At 42.2% G+C, this 26,981-nt stretch overlaps 1 protein-coding gene across 7 annotated transcripts in view; it reads left to right on the top strand.

The window, feature by feature from the left end:
- The window catches only part of S1PR2 (sphingosine-1-phosphate receptor 2), a 69,143-nt gene extending 56,083 nt beyond the window's left edge, over nt 1-13,060 (top strand). For all 7 annotated transcript variants that reach the window (XM_034434312.3, XM_034434311.3, XM_034434316.3 and 4 more), the window contains 2 exons: nt 821-937; nt 6,179-13,060. In XM_034434312.3, coding sequence (XP_034290203.1) covers nt 6,294-7,343 — 1,050 coding nt within the window. In that variant the 5' untranslated portion in view covers nt 821-937; nt 6,179-6,293 and the 3' untranslated portion in view covers nt 7,344-13,060. The remainder of the gene's footprint in view (nt 1-820; nt 938-6,178) is intronic.
- Nucleotides 13,061-26,981: the final 13,921 nt, after the last annotated feature.

Below are 26,981 nucleotides of genomic sequence, written 5' to 3' on the forward strand. Positions count from 1 at the left end.
CCAGGCCTTGGAACCTGTTGATTAAAAAGAAATTCCCTAATCAAGAGACAAAGCTCTAGTGACAGAAGATTGACCGTCACAGTGAACTTTCTTCTTTCTCCATTAAGTTCTCATGAAAAGTTAAAAGAACTCCTTGTGAAAAACCTTGTTTTAAACCACACTACAGTTCTCTCTGCATTATATAGAAATGGAGAAAAACCATTTTCAAGGGGACGTGGTGGCTCAGTGGCTAAAACACTGAGCTTGTCAATCGAAACGGCGGCAGTTTAGCGGTTCGAATCCCTAGTGCCGTGTAACGGGGTGAGCTCCCGTTACTTGTCCCAGCTTCTGTCAACCTAGCAATTCGAAAGCACATAAAAAGTGCAAGTAGAAAAATAGGGACCACCTTTGGTAGGAAGGTAACAGTGTTCCGTGCGCCTTTGCTGTTTAGTCATGCCAGCCACATGACTACGGAGACGTCTTCGGACAACGCTGGCTCTTCAGCTTTGAAACGGAGATGAGCACCGCCCCCTAGAGTCAGGAACAATTAGCATGTATGTGCGAGGGGAACCTTACCTTTTTAAGGATGCAAACCTGGAGTTTTGTACTAATGCCCATCAGCAGCTCAGTTACGGGATCTCATATTTGCTATCAATGGCAATAATCCTAAATAGTCAGAATTTGCAGCTTTATTCAGTGCTTATTGTTTCAGTTTGTTATACAGTATGCCTTTTTTACAGTGAGATGGCTTAATAGCAAAGTATAAATTTAATGAAGCTGGAAGTAAGTGACATAGAATGACTCATCTGCTAATTCTTCTGCTTTCTGTACATGTCCTCAGAAAAACATAATGCTGACTGTTGCTGAAAGGCTGGGGATCCGAACTAGAGATGAATCCAGGGCTTTCTGAATCAGGCCAGCAAGCTGCCCCCCACACCTTAACTAAGGATCTCCCCAGGTAACTTACTTTCTTTTCTTTTCTTTCTTTCTTTTTTTTTTTTTTTTTGGTGCCCTTGAGAAATGTTGAGCGAGGTTCTCTATCTGGAGCCATTTGAAGAACTCACCCACCCACCCAATTTCTCTGCCCACATATTTGGGGACAACTTGGCTCCTGTTGTTCTTGTCGTTATACAGTGAACTGTTTCTATGAGTCAGATATGTTCAGCAACTTAGTGAGATGAAGAAACAGAGATCCAGAATGGTAAATGCTTCTAAAGCTGAAAGGAAATGAATTACCAGCTGTGATTAATGTTTCCTATAATAGCTGTGTCAATATTTGGTGCACGTGGTCAAATTCTCATTGCTTCTTGCATACATCATCTTGCTTAGGAGATGGAACTGCCTGAAAGTACTTGTTTGTGTACCAGTTTGTCCCATAGTCAGTGCTGCCCATCCCAGCAGGTGTCCTCCTTTCCAGAGACCTTGGGAGGGGCTGATGTCTAGTTGCTTTTTAAGTAATTAATAATTTGGAGTGGAAAGTAAGCAGAGGGCTTGCCTAGTTTTTTAAGTTGGAGGGAAGCAATTTCACTTTGTATTCCATACACACTCACACACACACCGTGGGAGTGAGAAGCTGCTCCCAATCTGCCTGGGGTTCAGGCCTCTAACTTTTGGAGACTTATGTTTCAGGGGAAGGTGAGGCTCCCAACCTACTACTTAAGTGAAAGTTGAAAGACAATGTATTTTAATGAGGGGGAAAAAAGGGCAACACTATTACTTGAATATCTGCCTTGTTTCTTTGACAATCATGTTATGTCCTTAAGTAAGCAAAGGCACACCTTAATTGTTATACAGATGTTTGATTAAATGTGGGAATCTCATTATCGTTCTACTGTATATTCTCTAAAAGCAGACTGAAAAGATCAAAGCCATGAGTTGTAGAAACTGGAACTTAAAAGCGAGTGATGTTTGTGGTGCTTCTTTAGCTAGGCCTGTGTTCAGCAGACCTAAGTATTTGAACCTTAGTTCTGCTAAATCTTTCCTGAAGCCTTGGGCCTGATTTATTGAGCCAATGCAATAAATTGTCAGCCAAGCATAGTTGTCAGAAACTTTACAGGCTTTGAGATTCCACACACTTTTGACTAACCAGAGTATCAAGACTCTAGGCCTGATATTAGTCATGCCTGATCTAATTTTTGGTTCCTAATCCATTTCCGTTCAAAAAAGAGACTTTATTGGATCTATGTTATTAGAAAAACAGGAGAAAATGATGCCATAGATCCAAGTTTTAAATGGCTTTTCAAGCTAGCAGCCAAATGTAAAAAATAACTTTCCTTGGGAACACCAATTATGTTATTCTTATTTGAACATATGCTATCAGGTGTTTGAGATATTTTTTCCTCCTCCAGTGCTACAGTTTGATAAAAAATAACTCAGTGCAGAGTTTATACTTTGCATGTTGAAGGTTCCAGATTTGTTTCTTGGGACCTCTGTTGCATATAGAGTTCTGAAAAACAAAGATTGCGGAAAGCCTTCTATCTCTGGGGAGTTGCTTCAGTAAGAGTCAATAATAGTGAGTTGGTTGTTCCAGTGTTTTGACTCAGCATGAATTATATTATCTAGAGCTTGATCATTAGTGCTCTTCACCCTCATAGATTTTCCAAAAGATGCCGTGAATCTTTAATTATTGCTATGTTTGGAGTAAACAAACACAGAAGTGGAATGGAAAGGAATGGTCATTGGACAATTTGTGATGAGAAAGTCAGATAGCTACCGAGGCAGTTCTTGCTGGTAATATGACCCAATGGCTAGACAAATCACTGTGGGTGTATGTTTCAAAGTAGCTCCTTAGAGAAGAGACTTTTTCGGCCTAAAATGTTTTCTTAAAGCTGGTATGGCCTGAAAAACAGATCCCTCTCCCATCCCTCCTATGCATGGAAGGTCTTGGTGTCTGAACAAGAATAAGGAATCATAATTGACGTGCAAATAATCCTACATGAGAAAGGAAGGGGTGGTACAGCAGCTTGCTGCCATAGCAGGACACCTCTTCTCCTTCTGCCCTCTAACAAGCAGATGCCAATCTTCCCATAGAGATTGGTGTTTTGAACAGGAAGTTTGTACTGCGAGTCACACCACAGCCGTGTCCTTAGTTAACCCACATTTCTCTCATAGTTGGCCTAATGTGGAAATAATAACACTGACCTACCTTGCAACACCACTGCAAGGATGATTCCAGAGATAATAGGCATGAAGCGTTTAGATAGTGACTGATCAACAGTTCTAACTCCCCTGACTTTCTCACAGCAGATGGCAGCATGTAGCCGACCTTGATTGATCTCAGAAAAGCTGCACAATATCAGAACCTGATTAGTTCTTGAATAGACTATTGAGGCTGTAGGCCACATTGCGAAGTTAAAGAAAGAAAGAATCCCCAGAAGGTAGTAGTAGCAAATCTCTTGTATATTGTTATCACTGGAAGTTGAACTTGATTCATGGAAAACTTTATCTTAGACATTTTTCCATATCTCTCAAGCTTTGTTCCGTATTTCTCAAATATCAAGTTGTCTGAGCCTTTTAAACAAATATGTGCAAAGCCCCTTGGATCTGATTTCTTCAGTGCTGGTGGAGGAAGATCGGGTATTTCTGGGGAGAGATTTGCATCTAGCCAAGTTCAGGGATTCCCATGGTTATTGGACCATTTGTGTGCAGTGCTTAATGAAGTACCTGTGCTGGTATAGTAACGCCTAGCCAGTATCTGGAATTATAAACACAATGAAGTTTATGACCGAGCCAAAAAAACCCTCAGACCATTATGAAGTAGATGTGATACAAAGGGGTACCTGAAAAACAACCTTGGAGGCTTCTGCAAGGGAGGCTGTCCCTGAGCCCTAGATAAGGCAAGAGTGACAATAGAGTCATGGAGTGGCAGTGAATAAGGATCAACAGAGTGGAACTAGTTTCCTTTCTCTTTTGGCCAAGACAAATGTTTTTAAAGAGCAGTGAGCAATGCTAGCATTTGCATTTTCTATGGCAACCTTCCCCAGATTTATTGGGACTACCACTGTAAGAATACCCATCCAACATGGGTGTCTGGAGCGAAGGCTGATCCAAGAGCTGATGTATTTAAATGTATATACTGTGATGCCTGTCCAGAGGGATGTTTCTGTACTGTGGTTCTTTAAAAAGATGCTTGCTGTTAGAGTGCGAAAGCTCCCAATCATATGTACACATTTCATCCTTAAGTCTTTTGTAGGATTGGTGGGACTTCTTTTCCCCCCAAGGGAGGAAAAAAACCTATTCAGTGCGCTTTCGGAGACACCGGAAACATATCAGTTCTCAATCCTAGGAACAGAAGTGGTATGCTTGCCTATTGATCTTTCAGTTGGAATCGCTCAGAATTTGCCATTTTGAGAAAGAGCCTGTTGCAAGGCCTCAACTAAAGAGGTGACAGAGCAGATGGTCAGATTCTGAACATACCTGCTGCCTTGAAATTTAAGATAGACCAAGAAGTTTTGCCTTCCAATTATTAATGACCGCAGAATTAGAATAGGGCCCATAGAAAGAAAATGATTTTCTTGTGCAGGCCTGAGATCCAGACTCTTGTAAAAATCAATAAAACAAGAAACATACCAACACCATGATCTTGACATTAAAACGCTAATCCGTTAAAAGGCCTCTGTGAATGTTTTCTAACTCCAGTTGCCCTGATTCGGGCAAACTGGTAGTGGCGGCGGCAGGAGGCTCCGCCCACCCATCCAGACGTCATCACAGACCCTCTGCGCATGCGCAGAAGCGCTGTGCACGAGCAAAGTGAGCACTTGCGAGCACGCGCTCACAGCTCCGCAATATGACCTGCAATAGGCACTCTCAGAGGGGGAGGGTGACCTATGGGGAAGGAGATAGCCCCTGTAGTAGCTAGGACCTAAGCAGGGGTGAAATCCTCCCAGTTCGGACCGGATCGCCCGATTCAGTAGCGATGGCAGTGGGTGGTTCGGAGAACTGGTAGCAAAAATCCCTGTGCGCCCTCCCCCCCCCCCACCATGCCCAGCTGAGCCGCACGATCATCAGAGGCTTTTTTTTAACTTTTAAAATCATTTTTTCTACAACCTCTTCTGAAGAAAAAATGCTTTTAAAAGTAAAAAAAAAAGCGCCTCTGATGATCACATGGCTCAGCTGGGATCATCAGAGGCTCTTCAAAGCATTTTTTTCTGCAACCTCTTGGCCAAAGAGGTGGTAAAAAAAATGCTTTGAAAAGTCTCTGGCAACTCCCAGCTGAGTTGCCTGATTGGCAGAGGCTTTTCAAAGCATTAGAAAAAATGCTTTGAAAAGTTTAAAAAAAAAAAAAGTTGGCCACGCTCACCCAGTCACATTAAACCCACCCCCCACCAAGCCACGCCCACAGAACCGGTAGTAACAAATTTCACATTTCACCCCTGGACCTAAGCTTTATACTGTACATCATCCTGGACTTTGCATGAAACAAAATGCTGCTATCCCTAACAATTCATAGTTTCAAACTATTGCCATTTAGTTCTCTACAAAAAAAATATGGCATACAAAACTGCATGTACTAGGAAGAAATGTACATGAAAATATGAATCTTGATAAAAATAAAATGCACTGTTGAACATTTCTACAGAAGAAAATGTTTTTTCCCCAGACTGCAAATTAGGAAAATTGAATATGCAAAGATACTTATGTAAAATATATACTTTCATTTAGCTTTTTTTTTTCAAGTTACAAACTGATGCAGAAACAGGATAAACTGAATTTCAGGTAAGACAAATGTAAAAGTGTACTGAAATTGTCAGGTTTATGCCTCCCTAAGCTTGTCAGCACAAATCAGCAAAGAACTTAATTATGTGTACTCGAACATGATTAATTTGGTCCAACCATGCAGCCATTTCCCATAAAACAAGCAATGTCATGTAAATGAGGCCATTCTTTTGGAGATGTCCACGTTAATTAGCCAGAATGTAGGAAGCAAGGCTTAGGTTTTTCAGCTGAGGAACCGGCTAGCAACTATCTCAAACATCTCCATTAATTCAAAATATTGCTTTAAAAACAAAAGATGAATTCTGAGCATTGGGGATGGGGGGGGGGGACTGGATTATTTTACAGGGAGATCTCTTCAAATGATGGCCATGTTGATGAAGTGAGATGAGCATACTTAATGCCTCTATTCCCTCACCTGTTGTTCATTGGTTTTTCACCTGCTGTTTTAACAATAGCCTGATTTGTATGTCTTTTTTGTCTCCAGATTTCACCTAGTTGATCCTCAGTTCTTCGGTTCCAAATAAACTCATTTCTGGTGGACTCTTATCCAAATGTCCTCTGAGAGAGACCTCCCCAGGGAGGCACCTCGGTAAGCAGCCATGGGAAGCGTCTACACGTACTACTTCAACAAGGACAAAATCTTCCAGCACTACAACTATACTAAGGATAAGCTGGAGAAAGATGAGTCTCCACTGACTCTCATTGCCACTCTCACCATTGTGCTCTGCTGCTTCATTATCCTGGAGAACCTGCTGGTGCTCATATCCGTCTGGAGGAACAAGAAATTCCACTCTGCCATGTTCATCTTCATTGGCAACTTGGCTTTTTCGGACCTCATGGCTGGCTCGGCTTTCATAGCCAACATCGTGCTCTCAGGCCCAGCCACCTTTCGCCTCACTCCAATACAGTGGTTTGTGCGAGAAGGCACTGCTTTTACCACCCTGGCCGCTTCGGTCTTCAGCTTGTTAGCCATTGCGATTGAACGACACGTGGCTATCACCAAGATGAAGGTCTACACTAGTGACAAGAACTGCAGGATGCTGATGCTGATTGGGGCCTGCTGGGTCATCTCAGCCACCATTGGGGGGCTACCCATCCTTGGCTGGAACTGCATGTCTGATCTCGAGAAGTGCTCCACTGTTCTGCCCCTTTACTCTAAAAGCTACATTGTCTTTGTGGTTACCATTTTCACTGTCATCCTCTTCTCCATTGTGGTCCTCTATGTCCGGATCTACCGCATTGTCCGCTCCAGCCATGCTGAGATAGCCAGCTCCCAGACAATGGCCTTGCTCAGGACAGTTACCTGTGTCCTGGGGGCCTTCATCATCTGCTGGCTGCCTGCCTTCATCATCCTCCTGATAGACGCTTCATGTGCTAGGAAGTCTTGTCCTATCCTTTACCAGTCAAAGTATTTCTTTGCCTTTGCTACCCTCAATTCAGCCATTAACCCCCTCATTTATACCCTCCGCAGCAAAGACATGAGGAAGGAGTTTCTAAGGGTGCTTTGTTGCTGGGGGATGATGGGGCAGGGAAAGCCAGCAGAGCGTTGCATGATCCCTCTCCGCAGTTCCAGTTCCTTGGAGCGGTGCACTCCAAAACAGGATCTTCCCACTTTATCTTTCATGAAGGAACATTCCACGTTTGTGTGAAAAGGACACCAAGAAAGGAACTGTGGCGCAGCCAGGCAATGGCAAAGAATGGTGGGTGGGATTGGACCCAAGAAAGCGGTACAAACCTGATGAATATATTGGTGGTCAAATCAACCTGCCTTGGACTTACATGGTGGTATCCATTTGTTCACTAAGACCTGCACAGTATTATGATTTTATGTTAGGAGTGTGTGTGTGAGACAGAGTGATTGGCTGATGAATGGCTGAATGACATGAAGTGGGGAGGCCGGGTAGCTGCTGAGCTACCAAGACTCTGATTTGGTACGATTCTCCTCTTTTCTAAAAGTTGCCCTTGCCTGTGTATAGACCCACAATTTTTTTTTTAACCTGCATCTCCGAGCCATTCATTCTCCTCTTTGCACAAAACATCCACCTACTCTTCCCTGGAAAGCAACTAGTTGCTTGGATCAGTTAGGCCATTTGCAAGCTTAGTTGATTTAAACCAATCTTCAATTTGAGGCACACAAGATTACAAGGGCTCCTAATCCCAACCCCTTGAACCCTCTGGGTTACCTGTCTAGAGGTAGTCCTTGACTTACAACCGTTCATTTGGTTGACTTGACTTGCAACCATTCAAAGTTACAACAGCACTGGAAAAAAAGTGACTTATGACCTTTTTTCAGACAACCGTTGCAGCATCCCCAGAGTCACGGGATAAAAATTTGGATGCTTGACAACTGACTCGTATTTATGATTGTTGTGATGTACCGGGGTCACGTGATCACCTTCTGATAAGCAGAGTCAATGTGGAAGCCAGATTCACTTAACAACCATGTTACTAACTTAACAACTACAGGTATTCATTTAATATCTGTGGCAAAAAAGGTCATAAAATGAAGCAAAATTCACTTAGCTGTCTTGCTTAGCAACAGAAATTTTGGACTCAATTGCAGTCGTAAGTCAAGGACTACCTATAGTGACTGAAGTTGAAGACAATCATATCTTTAGAAGCACAGAGGGTATTTTGATTATACTTCTGCTGCTGAAAATATGAAATATCTGGCTCTTTACTTTCTGAGGGGAATGCAAAGGCTGGTTCCAAAGATGTATGTAAGTATTTTTGGGCACATGTCTATGACATCACAGATGCCAAAATATATGTTCTCTTCATCCTTGCCAAGACACTTTTACCATTTTTTTAAAAACCATCATCTTCCTCTGCTGTAGCCTGAAAGCCAAAAAAGTTTTGAAATTTGTTTTTTTTTAAATGGCAAAGGTTATACATATTGATTAAATAAATGCACAAAAATGCATAATGAGCTTTTGTGGAAAGTGAAGAGGAAATAATTGCAAAATTATCATAAACCCTACTAAATTTGTTCTTTCAGTTTTTCATATTTTTTCACTGAACAGAATGCATTTACATTCTCCAGGACAGGATTCACATCTGGCTTTAAAAATGTTTTCAAAAGCAATAACAAAGCATTTCTCCACCTTTCAGTAGCCACCCCTTCCCCTTCCTATCCTGAAGTAGGTTTCCGATTTCCTTCCTTAGCCTTGTCTTTTTGAAGCTACACTGAGATATAATCATACGAGCAATTAAGGGGATATTTTTCTGAAAACATCACATGCACAAGCAATTTGGATCTGTAGGCTTGTGTTCTACACTGCTCCCTTGTAGTAAGTATGAATAGACTTAATGCATATTAAGAAAGAGTGGACTTAAAAAAACCAATGTTTTAAATGAGAGGGGGGAGATTTCTGTTTTATTTTATTCTTTCACTTAAAAGTTACTGAAATAAGACTGGCATTTCCTAGAACACTTGGTGGAAAAAAAAACCCTCATCAATGTATGATCGCTGTTATTTTATGTTTTCAGCATGGATGTCATTATCAGTGATGATGTCATTTTATCACTGTTATGTTATTAGTCATTAATCCTTTTGATCTTCCTTCAGGAGTCAAAGAAAAAAGTTTTAATATGGACAGATTTTAATCCATCTTGCAGATAGGCAGTTTAGGTACTATTGACATGCCCTGGTTTGGCCAGAGATCTACAGGCAAATGCCAACTTCTTAATTTATTAAGATGCAGTCCGGAGGAAGTTTGCCTGCAGAAGCATGATTGAAATGAATGGAATTTATACTATTCAAACAGGAGCACTTATCTACTGTAAGCCTTTTAAAAAAAAAAAATGTGAGGAAGACCAGCTTCTCTCTTTCTATAATGCAATAAAATTCAGGAACATTAAATATTTATAACCAAACAAATACAAATAATAATAATAATAATCAGACCAGCAATTTTGGAACCACCATTTTCATAGGTTTTGACTTTGTCTTGCAGCTCTATAGGACTACTAGAGGAAAACTTTCTTGAAGCAGGTTTCCCATTCTCTCTCTAGGGACCTGTTTCCTTTCCAGGATCAATACCTTTGTACCACATTCAGGTAGTCCTTGACTTAATAATAGTTCATGTAGTGGCCGTTCAAAGTTACAACAGTACTGAAAAAGTGACTTATGACAAGTTTTTCACACTTACAACCATTGCAGCATCTCCATGGTCATGTGATGAAAATTCAGGCACTTGGCAACTGACTCATATTTATCACGGTTGCAGTGTCCAGCGGTCATTTGTGACCTTCTGACAAGCAAAATCAATGGGGAAGCCGGATTCACTTAACAACCATATTACTGACTTAAGAACTGAAGTGATTCGCTTAACAATTGTGGCAAGAACACTCACAAAATGGGGCAAAACTCACTTAACAAAAGAAATTTTGGGCTCAATTGAGGTTGTAAATTAAGAACTACATGTACTGTTTAAGAGGCATTGACAGGACATGGGTTCCTAAAATCTCCCAAAGCTTCTTAAACTATGGAATTGCATGTATGCCTACACAAAAATAAGCCCCATTGCACTATAAATTTAGTTTAACACACTCCCAGTTTGGCATACAGCTGCCTCAATGAACTGAGTAAACCAAAGCTCATAGTAGGACGGTACCTCAGGGAACAAAAGCACTGTTAAGACATTACATGCTTAGAGAACATCTTATCCAAAGTCCTTGTCAGTTCCTATGTGCTTTTGGAGAATGGAGCTCAAAGAAGCCTCATCTTAACATTCTGGACATCCCTTCTCAGATTATGCAGTAGTGGACTAAATTGAAGATCGGCAGTTAGCACCTTTAGAAACAAATATGGCTGTGTCATCAGGATCAAGTCCCCAGGTTCCAGCCCACTGGCAATAGAGGTAATCTGATGGTGGCAACAGGATTTGCTGGCAATTCATGTTGAAACTGTATGACCAACCCATGGTTCGTCCCTTTTGAAAGAAATGGTGATGTGGAAGACTGACCTAGAGCTGCATTTGGCAGCAACTTCTAGTTATTCCCCTGATCCCCTCCTGCCCCCCCCCCCAGGACACTAATTCCGAGAGAAAATTTTGCATCGGAATAATCATCAGCCCTAAGCATTTGTGTGAAGAAGTTAGGTTTGTGCACAAATGCAGTCCTATCTTAAGTATCCCTGTCCCAACTTGAAATTCCAGTCTGCCACAGAGGCTTTCTAACTTCTATCCCAATGACAACAACAACAATCGAGCTGTAATGTGAGAACAAAGAAGTGCTGGGGGGCTTGCAGGGAGTGGATTTCTGAGGTTGGGGCATCTCTAAGAGAGAAGCGATGAAAAGCAGGAAAAGTGGCAATGCCTTCAAGGAGAAAGCCAGAAGTGGGTGTTTCCTGCTTGCATAGCTGGTTCCAGCCTGGAACCGTGATTCACCCAGCATGATGTGTAGGAACATGCCATAGGAGGGTGAGAGGAGGATGTTTTTATGAATCGGAATGAGATGCAGGCGTGGGAATCATTTCCCTCCTCGGGCACAGGCAGTGCAGTCCAAAGTTCTAGAGGTAATTTAAAGAACCTGCCGCCCACACTTTCTTTGCTCCAGAATACAGCCATGTTCTGGAGGAGCGAGTTCCTGCATACACTCATTTAGCAATCACAATTGGGACCAGCAGTTGGTCAATAAGTGAAGCCATTGCTAAGTGAGACTGCAAATATGTTCATGATCTTACTGCAACTTTCCTTTGCAAAGGTCGTAAATGCAAGAATTAATCCTAATCACCATTGTAACTGCAAATGATTCCTAAACAAGGAGATGTTACAAACAACAGGTATAGGAAAGGCAAGGAAAAATGTGCAGGGGTAGAGTAACAAGAACTATGAGTTACCTTCCTGTTGATATACCTTTAGCAGTTAAGCAAATTATATGAGGAATTATTTAAATAAAGTAGGATAATCAGTCCATCATTCATTCATTCATTCATTCTCTCCCCCCCCCCCAATAAGTACATTGTTGGCCTGCCTGCTCTAAAGTAAGTCCCATTAGGTTCAATTAGGATTGAACCATAATTCAATTTATGTCAAATCTTGCAATCTTAAACTATGAAACCATGTATGTTTATGCTGCTTGTCATCGTCATGAAGTATCACCATGTTTTTGCTGTATATGTATGTGTGCGTGTAATTGTTAATATGGGAGTGCCAGTTGATGTGGATATGTGACATAGCCTCTCTGTGAGGTATTCCTGATGCCTGTATTGACATCAATATGCAGTGATGTAAATGTCACCCATATCTACACTTAGGCTGGTGTCTAAGCCTATTTGTCTTTAGGTGAAGGGGCATGGCGTAATGCCCATCTTTGGCAAGAAGGAGCTCTGCTGCCCCATTTCTGTACGCATGAAGGGATTCTATACACCAGATGTCTGGCTCTCTCTTCCTTTGATTAGAGTTTGTACTTGCCTTCTCTGTTTCACTCCTTCTGTGTGTTCAAATCTGGGGTAACACCTTTGGCTGCTTTCCATCAGAGACTGATCAGTTCCTCCTTTATTGGGAGGCAGACCCCTCCCAAGCAACAGACTCCATTCACTTCTTATCAATAACAATCACGTTTCCATTGATTGCAGGTGATCTTGAAAGGGAAAATACAAGCAAAATTGCTTGCTGATATTAATATTATCAAGAATTTAAGGTGACAGAGAACAAGTATTGCTCAGGCTGTGACCATTTAATTCACTGTTATTTCTGCTGGTAGATTTTCCAAGGTCTTGTAGGGCTTCCAAAATCTATAAAAACTTGTTTTAGTAGAGCAAAATGGATGTGTATGTATTTGTGTGTTTGTATACATCCTTATAAGTAATATTGGTTACCTTAAATTATCCATCCTTTACTATTATCTCCATTCCCAATCCCTGATTAGTTGAGTTGCTATACATACATTACAAATAGAACAATTTGTGTTTTGTGTATGTTTTGAACCAATATACCAAGATTTCCTTATCATTTGAATTTTGTACATTTCTGAATTACTGTTTTAAAAATGCACTTTTTCAAATTTTGTGGTGCCACAAGTTTGTACATATTCGTTTATGCATATATTCATGAAAATGATGTACGCAAATTTATCATATTAAGAAAGTTTGTTTGCAGAAGCTATGTAACATTAGGCAAAATCATCAACCAAATGCAACCAAAATTGGATAAATGTTTACCATGCTACATTCAGTTTTTGATGGAAACTTGGAAAAAAATCTCCTCAAGTTTGACAAATCAGACTTGACCAATCTGCAAAAACCAAGAATCAGAGCTGACAAAATTATAAAAATCAAGTCTGAGAGAAAATGAAATATTTCCCTATCTGTTATAATCTATGCCCAAATTGAAATATACCTATACGTTCATTCTATGCTAAATATCTCTGTGGCTCATTGTTTTCCTATTCCATCCACATAATGAATTGTAGCAGTTCCTTCATATGCTGCTTTACTGACAATCACCCTAATACTGAATAGTGGTTAAATCTGGACCTCAAGTTCTAAGTCCCCTCTTAGGGATGGGAACCATTGGATGACCTTGGACCAATTACTCTCCCTCAACCCAGCCTACTTCACTGGATTATTTTTGTTGGAAAAACAGGAGGGAGCACACTTATGTTGTTTTGAATTGTACAATATTAAGGGGGGGGTATAAATTAAATACAGAAAGGCTGGAAACAAAGCTAGCACACTTGAACTTGCAGGTGGCCACTTTGTAGATATGCCTTTAACAGGAATAGCATGCCCCACTCTTGAGTGCAGCAAACCTGCAGTCAGAGGGGCTCTTTCAGTGGTGGGTTCCTCCCGGTTCCGCCGAGCCGGTAGCGGTGATGATATGACGTCACCGAACCGGTTCCCCCCCCCCGTGACCCCCGCGTTATTCTTACCTTTTATTTGGCCCCACCCCCAATCTATTGCTGCCTCCTGAGTCCCAGCTGATCAGCTAGAAGGAAAAAAAAATGTTTAAACTCGCAGTGTTTAAACACCACAGGCAGTGTGGTGGTAGACCTGTGCCTCCAAAAACAAATGAGTAGACCGGTGCCTGCAAAAATAAATGGGTAGACCGGTACAGCTCTGCAAGCAGTTAAAAGCCTGGTAGACCAGTACCTCTGCTAAATCCTAAAGAATTGTCACATGACCATCAAGCCATGCCCACAAAATAAGCCACACATGCCCACAGAACTAGTAGTAAAAAATTTTAGAACCCACCCCTGGGCTCTTTTATAGTACAGAGATGACAGTGTAGCAAAATGTAGGGATGGGGAGGGCATGGAAAGATCTTGTGGTATGCCAACTAACCTAATCATAATAAATTTCCAAGCTTCTGTGCAATCACCGATGATTTCAAACAGTTAAAAGACTATTTACAATGTATGGTATACATTCTGTCTATAATAGAGGCTGAAGAGTCGGAAATTCCTGGGCTGGTCTGTGGAGCAAACTTTACCCTAGCAAATGCAGCGAGGAGCATCCATCATTCATACCACCATGTTTCAGTCTCTCTTTGGCACATACACTAAATGGGACAGCCTTTATCCCTGCAGAATCTTGCCTGTGGAAACACTAACTTTTTTTAATACACACACGCATACACACACACACATACAAACTCTGCCTCTTAATGGATATACGTGTGTATTAAAATGTTTGCTTCTAAATTGGGCCCTTGTGCATTTTTCTCCTTGTGCACATTAGATACACTCATATGGAAAAGCAATAAGGAAAGGAGGGAGGAATTAGTGGTCTAACAGATGATCCTTTTTCTTTATTTGCTTATTTTATTTTTAGACCATCGCATTCCACTGTTCAAAGCACTGAACAGTGAAAACCAACTATAATAAATAATTGTTGCAGGCAGTTTAAATATAATAAATATAGTATTTATGATATGAATAGAAGTATTCTCCATCAATGGCTGCACCACCAGCTAAGATTACTAAGAATTGTACACCAGCAACATCCAGAAGACCCATGTTTTCCCGCCTTCTGATGATAGGTAGGAAAATATAGCCAACCTTCTAGGAGTATAAAATATTCAAGGACAGCCCCCCACACACATACTACCCCTTACCAAGGGACTCCTTTTTATACAATACTGGAAAGTGCATCCCTTATAACAGGGATCTCCACCCTTGGCAACTTTATGACTTGTGGACTTCAACTCCCAGAATTCCTCAGCCAGTGCATGCTGGCTGAGGAATTCTGGGAGTTGAAGTCCACAAGTCAAAGTTGCCAAGGGTGGAGACCCCTGCCTTATAATATATGTGCTATGAAAATGTGGGAAAGTGCTGATTTTACATATAGATTATGAAATACAGTAACACGTAGGGTAGAAACTAAGCGTGTGTTTCAAATACTAAAAGCAATTGTAAAAATCTTGGGTAGCAATCGTCATAATACAAGTATACTCAAGCCAATGTGACTTTCAGAGGTGAAAATGCTTAGAAAGCATTGTAGAATCCTTAGAATTGTAACTTTAAGGGGCTCTGATGCTGGAGAATCCAAGGAATCTAAAACTCTGTCATTGTTCACCAACATGAGCAATTTCTAAAAATGATAAAGGCAGGGTACAAATTAAATTAATAATAATTGTGAGGTAAGTAGGCAAAAAAGGGCAATTCTTCCTATCTATGTTCTGGTTTCCTGGTCAGGAAAAAGATTTTTAATGTCCTCCCCTACTAGGGATTATTGTTATGGGTTGGGATCACTGGATTTGGCATGCTCTTGTTGACCTCTTCTCACAGAAAACTAGCCTTCAAGATTTCCACGGAGAGGAGACAAATGGGAGAAATTTGAAAAACCTTTTCCCAGAGTTGCCCTCTATAGGTTAAAACTCAATTTACTTTATGTTTTTATTCTTTTCAATAATAATTGGTGTGTGTGTGTGTGTGTGTGTTTGTGTGTGTTTGTGTGTGTGTGAGGAATACCTTGTTAGGTGGTAGCTAAGCTGCTTCTAAATTCTCCATTCTCTTCCAAAAAATGGTATCTCCTTCCATGACACAATTTGAGTAGCACCCCATGTTATTAAAGCTGTACCCCTCACATTTTATAGCACAATGTTCATTGGGGAATGTAGGCAAGTGATTTTGAACTATTCCCATTATTCTTTATTGTTCACTATACAGGCTAAGACAAATTAGTATTTGGAAGACCTTTTTTCTTCTTTTTATGATCCTGTTATCTCTTAATATGGGGTAGAGTCGGGGTGACTGAATGGAGCTGAGAGTTTACTAGTCGAATGCCCTTCCTCACGCCTACATGGAGTTCACAGCAGATATTTTCTCTTTCCACTCAGAGAGAAAAACATCTGCCGCTACCTAGGATTGAACTCTCAACCTTCCGAATGGGAGATGAGTGTCTTCACCACTAGACCACCATGCCACTCTGGAAGACCATACATTATCTACACTTTTACATCTGAAATGGGAAACTGGTTTATATTGGGATGAAAAACCTCCAGCTTCAAAAAATGCTTGCATGCCTAAAATACTTGCATGCATAAACCCACATATAAACCCAATTCTCCAAGAACTTTAATGCAGCAAAGCCTGAGGAAAAGGAAATGCCCCTTCCAATTTTGACTAACCAACCTTGTAACCTTTGCTATTTTTTGACTTTATTTATTCATGACTGTAAAGTCCACAGTGGAGAATCAGAATATCAAGGCAACCCAACTATTACACTGAGAGGATTGTGGATACCTTTGAAGGACTGCATCACAAGGATTCTGGATAGCCCAACCTGGTTTCCATCAACAGAACTGTCACTTTCCATCACTCCCTCCTGACACCCCACACTTTAAACTGAACTTCTTAAGTAAGCCTTCCCAAGGAAAGGAAAGCACAGTTCTCAGCAGGATTTTTACTTAGATCTCTCTAGGGAGACGGGGGCAGTGGGATGTTTTTAAATAGAAAGAGAGACTGTTGCAATCATTTTGTCCCCCTGGATATAATTGTGTTTAGCTCCCACAACCTGAGCCAGAGAAGGGTTTGTAAGGGAAAAATGCAGCATTCCATTTGCTAAGAGCACTTATAAGGAAGGCTATTTCTTCCCTTTTGTTACCCTGAGGAAGGAATAGGATGGAATCAAGGAAGGCAAAAGTCCGACCCAGATATACACTGCAACAATAGGATTCGTAAACTAACTGTAGAGCACACTTTCCAATTTCAACCAATGCACTTAGATTGAGTAGGCCCAAGAAATTCTCAGTGATCTCTGATCAGTCAGTGAAGATAAAGCATAAGCTGTTTGAAGCTTTAGTCTCCTGGCTTGGACTTCAAATACCAAACACCTCAGCAGCAGACATCAGAGATGATGCTGTCTGTAGTCTGAAATCTCTTCAAACATAACAGCTTTAAGTTGTGTGCACTCTCAGAATTCCCCAGTGCTGTCTGGGGAATTCTGGGAGTTAAAACCCACCCATCTTAAAGTGGTTGTGTTTGAAAAACACCATGGAATCCTTGGTGCTCTCTGAGCTTGGTTGTTTTATTGGAGACATTTCATTATCCAACTAGGTAACATCTTCAGGGGCCACTGCTCCAAAAGGGCAGTGTCCCTCGGTTTGAGTCAGCAGAAGGCAACTTTCTCTGTTTCTGTAGCATAAAGCACAACAACAGATTCCTCAAGGAACCATTCAAAGCCATGTTAAAAAGGAAAGCTGAACACTTATTAAAGGAATGTTAAAGTATTTATACAGTCACATATTTTTGTTGTGAGTGAACCAACTAAAATTCTCAGGTTGACACTATGAAAAAGGCCATCATAGCCATACACGTAGGCACCAACTTAGTTTCAAAAAGTTCAGATGGAAAATAAAACAGTCTCCCTCTGGACATCTCTGCAAGAACAAACAGCCCTTTAAGTACCATGAACCAAGAAATTCTGACTGCTCAAGGTATTATTGGCACTCATAAGATCATACAACATTAGCATAACATGCTCCATATAACTGCAATGACCACATCCATATTTTTCAGCAATAACTACAGCAGGGGTGTCAAACTCGATTTCATTGAGGGTCGCATTAGGGTTGTGTTTGACTACGGGGGGGTGGGGCGGATGGGTGTGGCCAGGGTGGGTGTGGCGATCTCAACATCACTCTTGTCGGCGCCTGTGGTGGCCCATGCGCTCTGTCAGTGAAACCAGGCTCCCAAGCTCCATTTTCAGCTGCCACGGCCTGCAACCTGCCAGTGAAAACGGAAGTCATTGTACTTTTCACATTCTTTAAATACAGACGTAAGCCAAGGACTACTTGTATATACAGAGAAAGAGAGAAGCAAAGTCATATCCTAGTGCTCCCCATGTGATTTGGCTCATCTTCTAATATTGTTAGGAATTTTTAAAAGGTGCCCTCTACTTACTTTCTTTTTCTTTCTTTCAATTTTTGAACTTTACAGATACGACTTTCGGGCCCAGCCATTTTTTTCTTTTTTGTGAACATTTTCACCCAATTTACACTAAGTAATTTTAATAACATCAGCACCCATTGTTTTCATATAGCAACGATTATGCAAAATTATATTTAACCACTAAGCAAATGTACTGGATCATGAAGTACATTGTTATTAGTTTTCATATTTTTTTTAATTGTGTTTTTCAGAAAACTTTTTAATTTTGGTACTCCCTAAAATTTGGCCCCTTTAGGCCTACACCTATTTGATCTTAGCCTAGAGTTACCCTTGCTTAAGACTGATCTTGTAGTCCAGAGGTGGGATTCACTTATCTTCCCTACCAGTTTGCAAATGTGAGCGCACGCACCACCTCTGCACATGTGCACGGCCTTCTGCTCATACACAGTAGTCGCGCATTACATCCAGGCAGGCGGGTGGAGCATCCCGCAGTCACCGCTACCAGTTTGTGCAATCCATAGAGAACCAGCTGAATCCCACCACTGTTGTAGCCTATTTTTTAAGAAAGCAGGTAGCACAAGGCACCACAAGATACATCAAACACAAGAGTCCTCTACTGAGTGTCAAGTGTTTTGTTTTCTGCTCAGAACAGCTCTATGACCTCTGACAAGGAAGCGGTTGGTCAACCAGAAGCCTCTGTTTCATGTAAGGCCAAGTAAGCTAGCTAGGTCAGCATGGAGGCTGCTCTGGGCAGAAGCCACAGTGCCTGGTGGTCTGATTTCTGCACAGAGAAAAGTTTATGATTACTTAGTTTTGAAAAGGAATGGCCCTTTCAAGAAGTAGGCTGGGAGGAGGCAGGCAAGTGAAGAAAGCTTGTAGGGTGCTGTCATGTGTCCCACCAAACTCAGAAGCCATCCTGTTTCTTCACATGTATTTGCAAGTCTCCTCCCCAAGGTTACATTTCAAAGGTGGCATTTGAATGCCCACAGAATTCTCCATTTTTGTTATCTTCAGACTTTCCAAATAATCATCTTCCAAACGTCTTTACTATTCAAAACCAACACGTGCTCCTGGATTTTGTGAAGGTTTACATATTGTTTTGTTTGTGATGAGGAAAAATTCTTGATTGATATTTCTCATGCAAGAAACTTTTATGTGCTTCCTTGCTGCAGAAGGCCAGCACATTTGGGGCCGCAATAATGGAGCAATCTTTGTGGAGAGAACATTGATTAAACGGGACAAATTTTGGAAACGACAGTCCAGCTTTTGCAGGCTGCCTCCTTTCAGCCCTCTCCCATCTCATCCGCCTGCCTGTGATGTTTGCACAAGAGGTCTTCACTCTTCAGTGCAGGAAGGCTATGCTGAAAATCAAGCCCCAAAGACAAACATTCCCAGGAAAGCTAGAGAGGTCACTGGCTTCTTCCTGACTGCGTAGGCAACAGATGGCTTAGACCAGCAAGAAAGCTTGTTTGTCTTTCTCTGAACAACATTGTGTTTTTGTTTCTTTGTTTTATCTGGGCAAGGAGGAGACGTTTACCTGTTCATATCCCCCTCCCCAAACACATGTACTAATAACTGATAAAGTTTTATAAAAACATTTCATCTCACTTTCTGCTGATATGATAAACATATCAATTTTAAACCACCAATGATATGTCCTTGTAGCAACCCAAGATTTGATCCTTTTTCAAGCTGCTTGCATGGATCGTTCTCCCTGCTATTAGCTCTCCCGGGAGACCAGAGCCAAGGAATCTAGTACCCAAAAGTTTCCTAGGTTTTAAAGAAAAAGAAGAAGGTTTCTTTTATTTCAGTTTGCTGCTCCTTAATGTTACAGAAAAATCTGACGTGTTACTGTATATGGGCCACTTTGCTCTCAACTGATGACCTAACCGATCACCTCTTTCTTGTTTAACGAGTTTATGAAAACTGCATCTATGCTTCACAATTGGACAAATGTTGCTCTATTGAACAAAGGGAAAAGTAACAAAAGTAAATGCAGCAATTACAGCAGGATCAGTTTGTTCAGTGTGCTTGAGAAGTATTTGGCAAAATTCTGATGAACAACGTATAACAGTGGTTCTCAACCTTCTTAATGCCGTGACCCTTTAATACAGTTCCTCATGTTGTGGTGACCCCCAACCAGGGGTGGGTTATAATTTTTTTTATTACTGGTTCTGTGGGCGTGGCTTATTTTGTGGGCATGGCTTGGAGGTCATGTGACTGGGTGGCCGTGGCTAGCTGGTCATGTGACCGGGTGGCCATGGCTATGTGTATAGGGACTACTCAGAGAGCTGAAAAAAGTCATTTCTGACAGGTCCTCGCACTTTTGACTGGTCCTCACACTTATGACCATCCTCACATTTATGCCCGTGCAGCATTCTTAACAACCATGTCACTCATTTCACAACTGCTTCTCTTCACCATGGTGACAAGATAGGGCAAAAACGTAAAATGTGAGGACAGTCGTAAGTTCGAGGACTGGTCAAAAGTGCGAGGACCAGTCAAAAATAACTTTTTCAACCCTCTGAGTAGTCCATATGCACAAAAGGACTACCCAGAGGGCTGAAAAAAGTGATTTCTGACAGGTCCTCGCACTTTTGACCGGTCTTCGCACTTATGACTGATCATCATTTATGCCCATTGTAGCATTCTTAACAATGTGTCACTCATTTCACAACTGCTTCTCTTCACCATGGTGACAAGATAGGGCAAAAACGTAAAATGTGAGGACAGTCGTAAGTTCGAAGACTGGTCAAAAGTGCGAGGACCAGTCAGAAATAACTTTTTCAGCCCTCTGAGTAGTCCATATGCATAAAAGGATACAGCAATAGAGAGGGATGAAGGAAGGGAAGGGAAATTAGAGTAGGAGTGAGGGTAAGAGGGAGGAAGAGAGGAGGAGAAGGAGAAAGGAAGAGGAAGCAGGGAGGAGAAGAGGGGGAGGAAGAGAAAGTAAGAAGGAAAGAAAAGAGAGAGGTGGTAGGTTTGAGGAGAAAGATTGCTGTACCATAAAAAAGATGAAAGGGAAGAAAGCCAACCCCAAACAAATATAAAGATATTAAGATAAAGAATGAATTGTTAAACTTTAAAGAATAAAAGAGAACAAATATGAATAAATAACAGTAATTAGAAACACACATACAAACATACAATGTATTTTCTTTGAACAGAGTATTTGGCCGGTTCATAAATTTAAACAGTGTTTAGTCATTTCAATTAAATTTACAATTTCTATATTTCCTTTTTGCCATATTTATTCCTCATCTATTTTTGTAAAAAAACAATATTACCCTTCATCCTCATCTCTAATCTTAATCAAATTCAATTTTTCCCTTCTATTCTATATTATACCCCTTCCCATTGTCATCTATTTTTATATCCATCCTCACATTGGTTAATTATGTAATATTACAGTTGTTTAATATAAATTCAACATTTTAATATAAATCAATTAGTTATATAACTACCTTTTTTGTATATTAATCAATATGAACATGAATATTCCAATTATTTCCATGCAATCCAATTTCTTACAAATCAATTAATTATATTTACCAATAATAATAAACCAAATAATTTCCCCCATATATTCCTCCAAACCACAACTTAACCATTTCTGCTTTCAACACAATATACAATTAATAGTATCTCAATTATTACAATTCCCTAGTTAAATAGAGCTTTTTTTCTTTTGTGTTTTAAAATCTCCTCTTTTTCCCTAAATTTCCCGTTGTTTGCACCTACCTTTTTTGGTGAGGAAAAAGAAAAGAAATCTGCCTGCCTAATTTTCCAAGTTGCAGCAACAGCAAAGCAGTTTCAGTTTTGGTTTTAAGCATAGATAGGGGAAAAAAATCAGCACTCTTTCCAAGCAAGCAGAAGAGCTCTGAGCAAAACAGCTGAGACAAATCAGCTGGGGGTCGGGAGCCGATCTAAGCAAGGGCTAATTAGCCTATGCTGAAGCTCCGGGGGCCAATAAAATTAAAAAAAAAACACCGAACCATTTGTTAAATTGCTGGCTCCCCCGCCCCTCGCCCACCACTATTTATTGGCAATAAATAGTGGTGCGGAGGGGCGGGGCAAGCCAGCAATTTTAACAAAGGGTTTGGCTGCACCACTGGCTCTAGGGCGGCCCTTTGAAGCCCCGCAGCAAAAATTTAAACCGTTTTTTTTCCTCTAGCCATTGGAGGCAGCAATAGATTGGGAGTGGGTGGGGTAAACGAACAGCCGGCGATCCAACAGAGCAGAGAGTGAGGGTGAGTGAAGGCGTGGGGGGCGAGAGAGGGCTTTGGCGACCCCTGTGAAATGGCCGTTCGACCCCCAAAGGAGTCGTGACCCCCAGGTTGAGAATCGCTGCTCTAAAGGGAATGCTGTTCTCATATGAGACCCAAGCTCAATATTCCCAAACAAAAAAGGGAGGGAGAGAGGGAGGGAGGGAGGAAGGAAGGAAGGAAACTGTTGCTGGCAAAATTCTGTTCTTTCCTGGTCAACCCCTCTAAAGTTGACCACACTAAGATATCAATGTCCCAGGAAGGCTAAAGCTAGTTTTATTAAGATTGGATATAATAACAGAACCTAAGGACTGCCTATCTCCAATTGTTTCGGCCTGTGTAGAACATTCTGGCAGAGTGGGTGCCCTCCATGTCTCTTCTATTATTAAATGTTGTCATTATGTAGGACCAAGGAGGGTTCCTTCTTGTCATGGCTCCTGCCCTCTGGATATAGCACACCCCACCCCACCCCCGAGATATGGATGGTTCCCTCTCTCCTTGGGTTCTAGATACCCCTTAAGATCTGACTCTGTGACGATGTGGGTTAATGCATTTGTGAGGGCCCTGTTGTGGTTTCCTGTTAATTTTTTTATTATTATTTGATTTATATGCCGCCCTTCTCCGGAGACTCAGGGCGACTTACAATGCGTTAAGCAATAGCCTTCATACTTTTGTATATTTATACAAAGTCAGCTTTTTGCCCCCACAAACTGGGTCCTCATTTAACCTACCTTAGAAAGGATGGAAGGCTGAGTCAACCTTGAGCCTGGTAAGATTCGAACCTGCAGTAATTGCAGGCAGCTGTGTTAATAACAGGGTGCTTTAAACCACTGTACTACCAAGGCTCCTATTGTTATGGCTGTTTTAGTTTGGGCTGTGTCTATTGTTTTATATTTTAGATATAATTTACATTTGAACTCACTAGTGTGCATATAGCTTTTGTCATCCTCCCTGCTCACTTTTAATTCTTATTGGATGTTTTCTAGTTAGATTTTAATGATGTATCACTACGACAATTCCAAGCATCTGAATGAATGTATTCAATAAATATGCCTGTTTTACTAATACAGCCAAATCTACCCATTTGGGGATCTCAGTTCTGTGTAGTACTTCCTTGCTCTTTCAAGCAACCACAATAAAGTAGAGCTTGCAGATCGGTCACCTCAAAGCAGGGGTGAAATGCTACCCGTTCCCTTCAGTTTGGGTGAACCGGTAGTGATAAAAACTATCGGTTCAGGCAAACCGGTAGTAAAAAAATGCTTTAAAAAGTTAAAAAACGGTTCCAACGATCACAGCTGTGCCATGCGATCATTGGAACCTTTTTTTTACTTTTTAAAGCATTTTTTTTACTACCTATTCACCCGAACGGGTAGTAAAAAAATGCTTTAAAAAAGTTTTAAAAAGAAAGAAAGAAAATTGACCAGGCCTACCCAGTCACATGACCCCACCAAGCCATGCCCACAAAACCGGTAGCAAAAAAATTTGCATTTCACCACTGCCTCAAAGCAATGCTAAATGTTGTAGGCAGGGAGGAGGAGGAGGAATAATAATAATAATAATAATAATAATAATAATAATAATAATAATAATAATAATAATTTTATTTATATACCGCCCTTCTCCCGAAGGACTCGGAGCGGTGTACAGCCAGAATTAAAATATAAATATACAATATCATAGTTAAAATTAGTTAAAATCATTAAATAGTTTTGGCCGAATTTTAAAACCCAGAATTAAAACCCAATTTAAAATCATTCAGTTAGACAGCCCCGCCTGTCAGAACAGTAGGGTCTTGAGGGCACAACGAAAGATCCGGAGGTCAGAGATGTTATGAATATCCGGGGGAATTCATTCCAAAGGGCAGGAGCTCCGACAGAGAAGGCTCTCCTCCTGGGTGTCGCCAGCCGACATAACTTGGCGACAGTACCCTGAGGAGTCCCTCTCTGTGGGAGCGAACTGGTCAGTGGGAGGCTGTTGGTGGCAGAAGGCGGTCCCGTAGATATCCTGGTCCTATGCCATGGAGTGCTTTAAAGGTGGTGACCAACACCTTGAATTGCACTCGGAAGACCACTGGGAGCCAGTGCAGCTCGTGCAGGAGAGGTGTTACATGGGCGTAACAAGGTGCGCCCATAACTACCCGCGCGGCCGCATTCTGGACCAGTTGGAGCCTCCGAGTGCTCCTCAAGGGGAGCCCCATGTAGAGAGCATTACAACAGTCCAGATGGGAGGTGACGAGGGCGTGAGTGACCGTGTGCAAGGTGTCCCGGTCCAGAAAGGGACGCAACTGGCAGATCAGGCGAACCTGATAAAAAGGCCCCCTGGCTACAGCCATCATATGCTCTTCTAAAGACAACAGTGAGTCCAGGAGGACACCCAGATTGTGTGCCCTCTCTGTGGGGGGCAAAGATTCACCCCCAATAGTCAGCGATGGCACCAGCTGACTATACCGGGACACCGGGAGCCACAGCCACTCAGTCTTGGAAGGGTTGAGCTTGAGCTTATTTCTCCCCATCCAGACCCGCACGGCCTCCAGGCAGCGGGACATCACATCAAGGGCATCATTGGGGTGGTTTGGGGTGGAGATGTACAGCTGAGTGTCATCAGCGTACTGGTGGACTCTCACCCCAAAACCACGGATGATCTCACCCAGCGGCTTCACATAAATGTTAAACAGAAGGGGCGAGAGGACCGACCCCTGCGGCACCCCCCAAGCGAGGCGCCTCGAGGTCGACCTCTGCCCCCCTGCCAACACAAACTGCGAGTGGTCGGAGAGGTAGGAGGAGAACCACCATAACACGGTGCCTCCAATTCCTAACCCCCTCAACCGCTGCAGCATGATACCATGGTCGATGGTATCAAAAGCCGCTGAGAGATCTAATAGGACCAGGACAGAGGAACAACCCCTGTCCCGAGCCCTCCAGAGATCATCAACCAACGCGACCAATGCCGTTTCTGTGCTGTACCCCTGCCTGAAGCCCGACTGGTACGGGTCCAGATAGACAGCTTCCTCCAGGTACCGGGGTAGCTGTCGTGCCACCACACTCTTGACAACCTTCGCCACAAAACGAAGGTTGGAGACCGGATGGTAATTTGCTAATACAGCCGGGTTCAGGGATGGCTTCTTGAGGAGGGGCCTCACCACCGCCTCTTTCAAGGCGGCAGGAAAGGCACTCTCACTCAAAGAAGCATTTATAATCCCCTGCAGCCAGCCTCGTGTAACCTCCCAGGAAGCCAGTACCAACCAGGAGGGACACGGGTCCAATAAACATGTGGCAGCACTAAGCCTACCCAGAATCCTGTCCACGTCCTCGGGAGCCACGGAGTCAAACTCTTCCCAGATAATATTCTCAAGACTCACCCCCGTCTCCCTCCCCAGACTCACCCAGTCGGAGTCCAAGCCTTCCCAAATCTGAGCGACTTTATCATGCAGGAATTGCACAAAATCCTCAGCCCAACTCTGCAAGGGATCTTCCCGCACTCCCACCCGAAGGAGGGAGTGGGTCACCCTAAACAGAGCGGCTGGGCGGTTCTCTGCAGATGCGATAAGAGCGGAAAAATAGTTATGCAGGCCAAAGGCAATTTCTTCACTTCATAGACCTTACCAGGCACACTGGCATTCAGTCCCATTACCTGCATGTTGCAAGAGGTCAAAAAACAGCAAGCCGCCAAAGAGGTCGTCTCCTTTCAGTTTCACTAATTGCTTCATTTCATAATATGACTGGACTGCTTCCTATTCTAGCCTGCTTGGTGGCTGCTCCATTGCTCAGTGGGGTGAAAAATGGGGATGGGGAAAGAATGACTCATGAATGGAGAGCTGCCAACGTCGGTGTGGCAGCACCTGATGCAAATGATCAGGAAATGTCTTTGCCTAGAAGAAAAATACTGTGCCTCCAAGTCAAACAGTTTGACTTCTTTGTTGGCAAAGTCCTCAAACATTCAGTGCTTCTACTGAGCCAGAGTTTTCAATTGTTGAACGTTCTGGCTTTGAATCAAAGGTTACACTCTGCCAGCTCATTTCAAAACACAGCAACTATATCAAAGAATTGGGCAAGTTAGGCTAAGAAGGGTTCCAGCCAGAATAACCAGGTTTCGAGTTCTACCATGTGATTGCACCCATGGATGGGCTCAGTCCACTGCAAGCCTCACAAAAATGTTCAAGAGCCACTGGAGAACATGGTCACATCACATGCCTCGTGTTCATTAGCCAGGAGCAATGTGCCAGTTGGATTTCTCTCAGGTCCCAACGTGTCTAGGGTTGGCCCTACATCATCTCTTCTTGAAGCCAATATAGTCATGAATGGTGGAGGCTGGTGCTATCTTTAGTGATTCATCAGACAACTAAGGGAAAGGCAGTTGCTAATTCACTAAACTGGGAGCAGCTGGGACCCAGATGACAGCAGCAGAGAAGGAGCCACAGCTATGATACTGGCAGCTACTGTAGTTACTAGAGATGGGAGGAGGCAGGGCAGGGCTTGCTGGCCACTTACTCAGAAATACAGCTAGTTGGCTGAGGGAGAAATCCACAGCAATATGCCATAACAATTCCATCAAATTAATCTCCTTCGAAGGTCTTCCGGACTCTGTTGAACAACAACTCCCATCATCTTTCACTATTGGCTATGCTGAGGCTGCTGGGAGGACTGGGTCAGGACTAACGGGTTCCTCATTCCGCACACCAAGGCTGTT

Source organism: Pantherophis guttatus, chromosome 2 (genome assembly GCF_059756535.1).
Source record: "Pantherophis guttatus breed Tessera chromosome 2, ASM5975653v1, whole genome shotgun sequence".
Taxonomy (NCBI): domain Eukaryota; kingdom Metazoa; phylum Chordata; class Lepidosauria; order Squamata; family Colubridae; genus Pantherophis; species Pantherophis guttatus.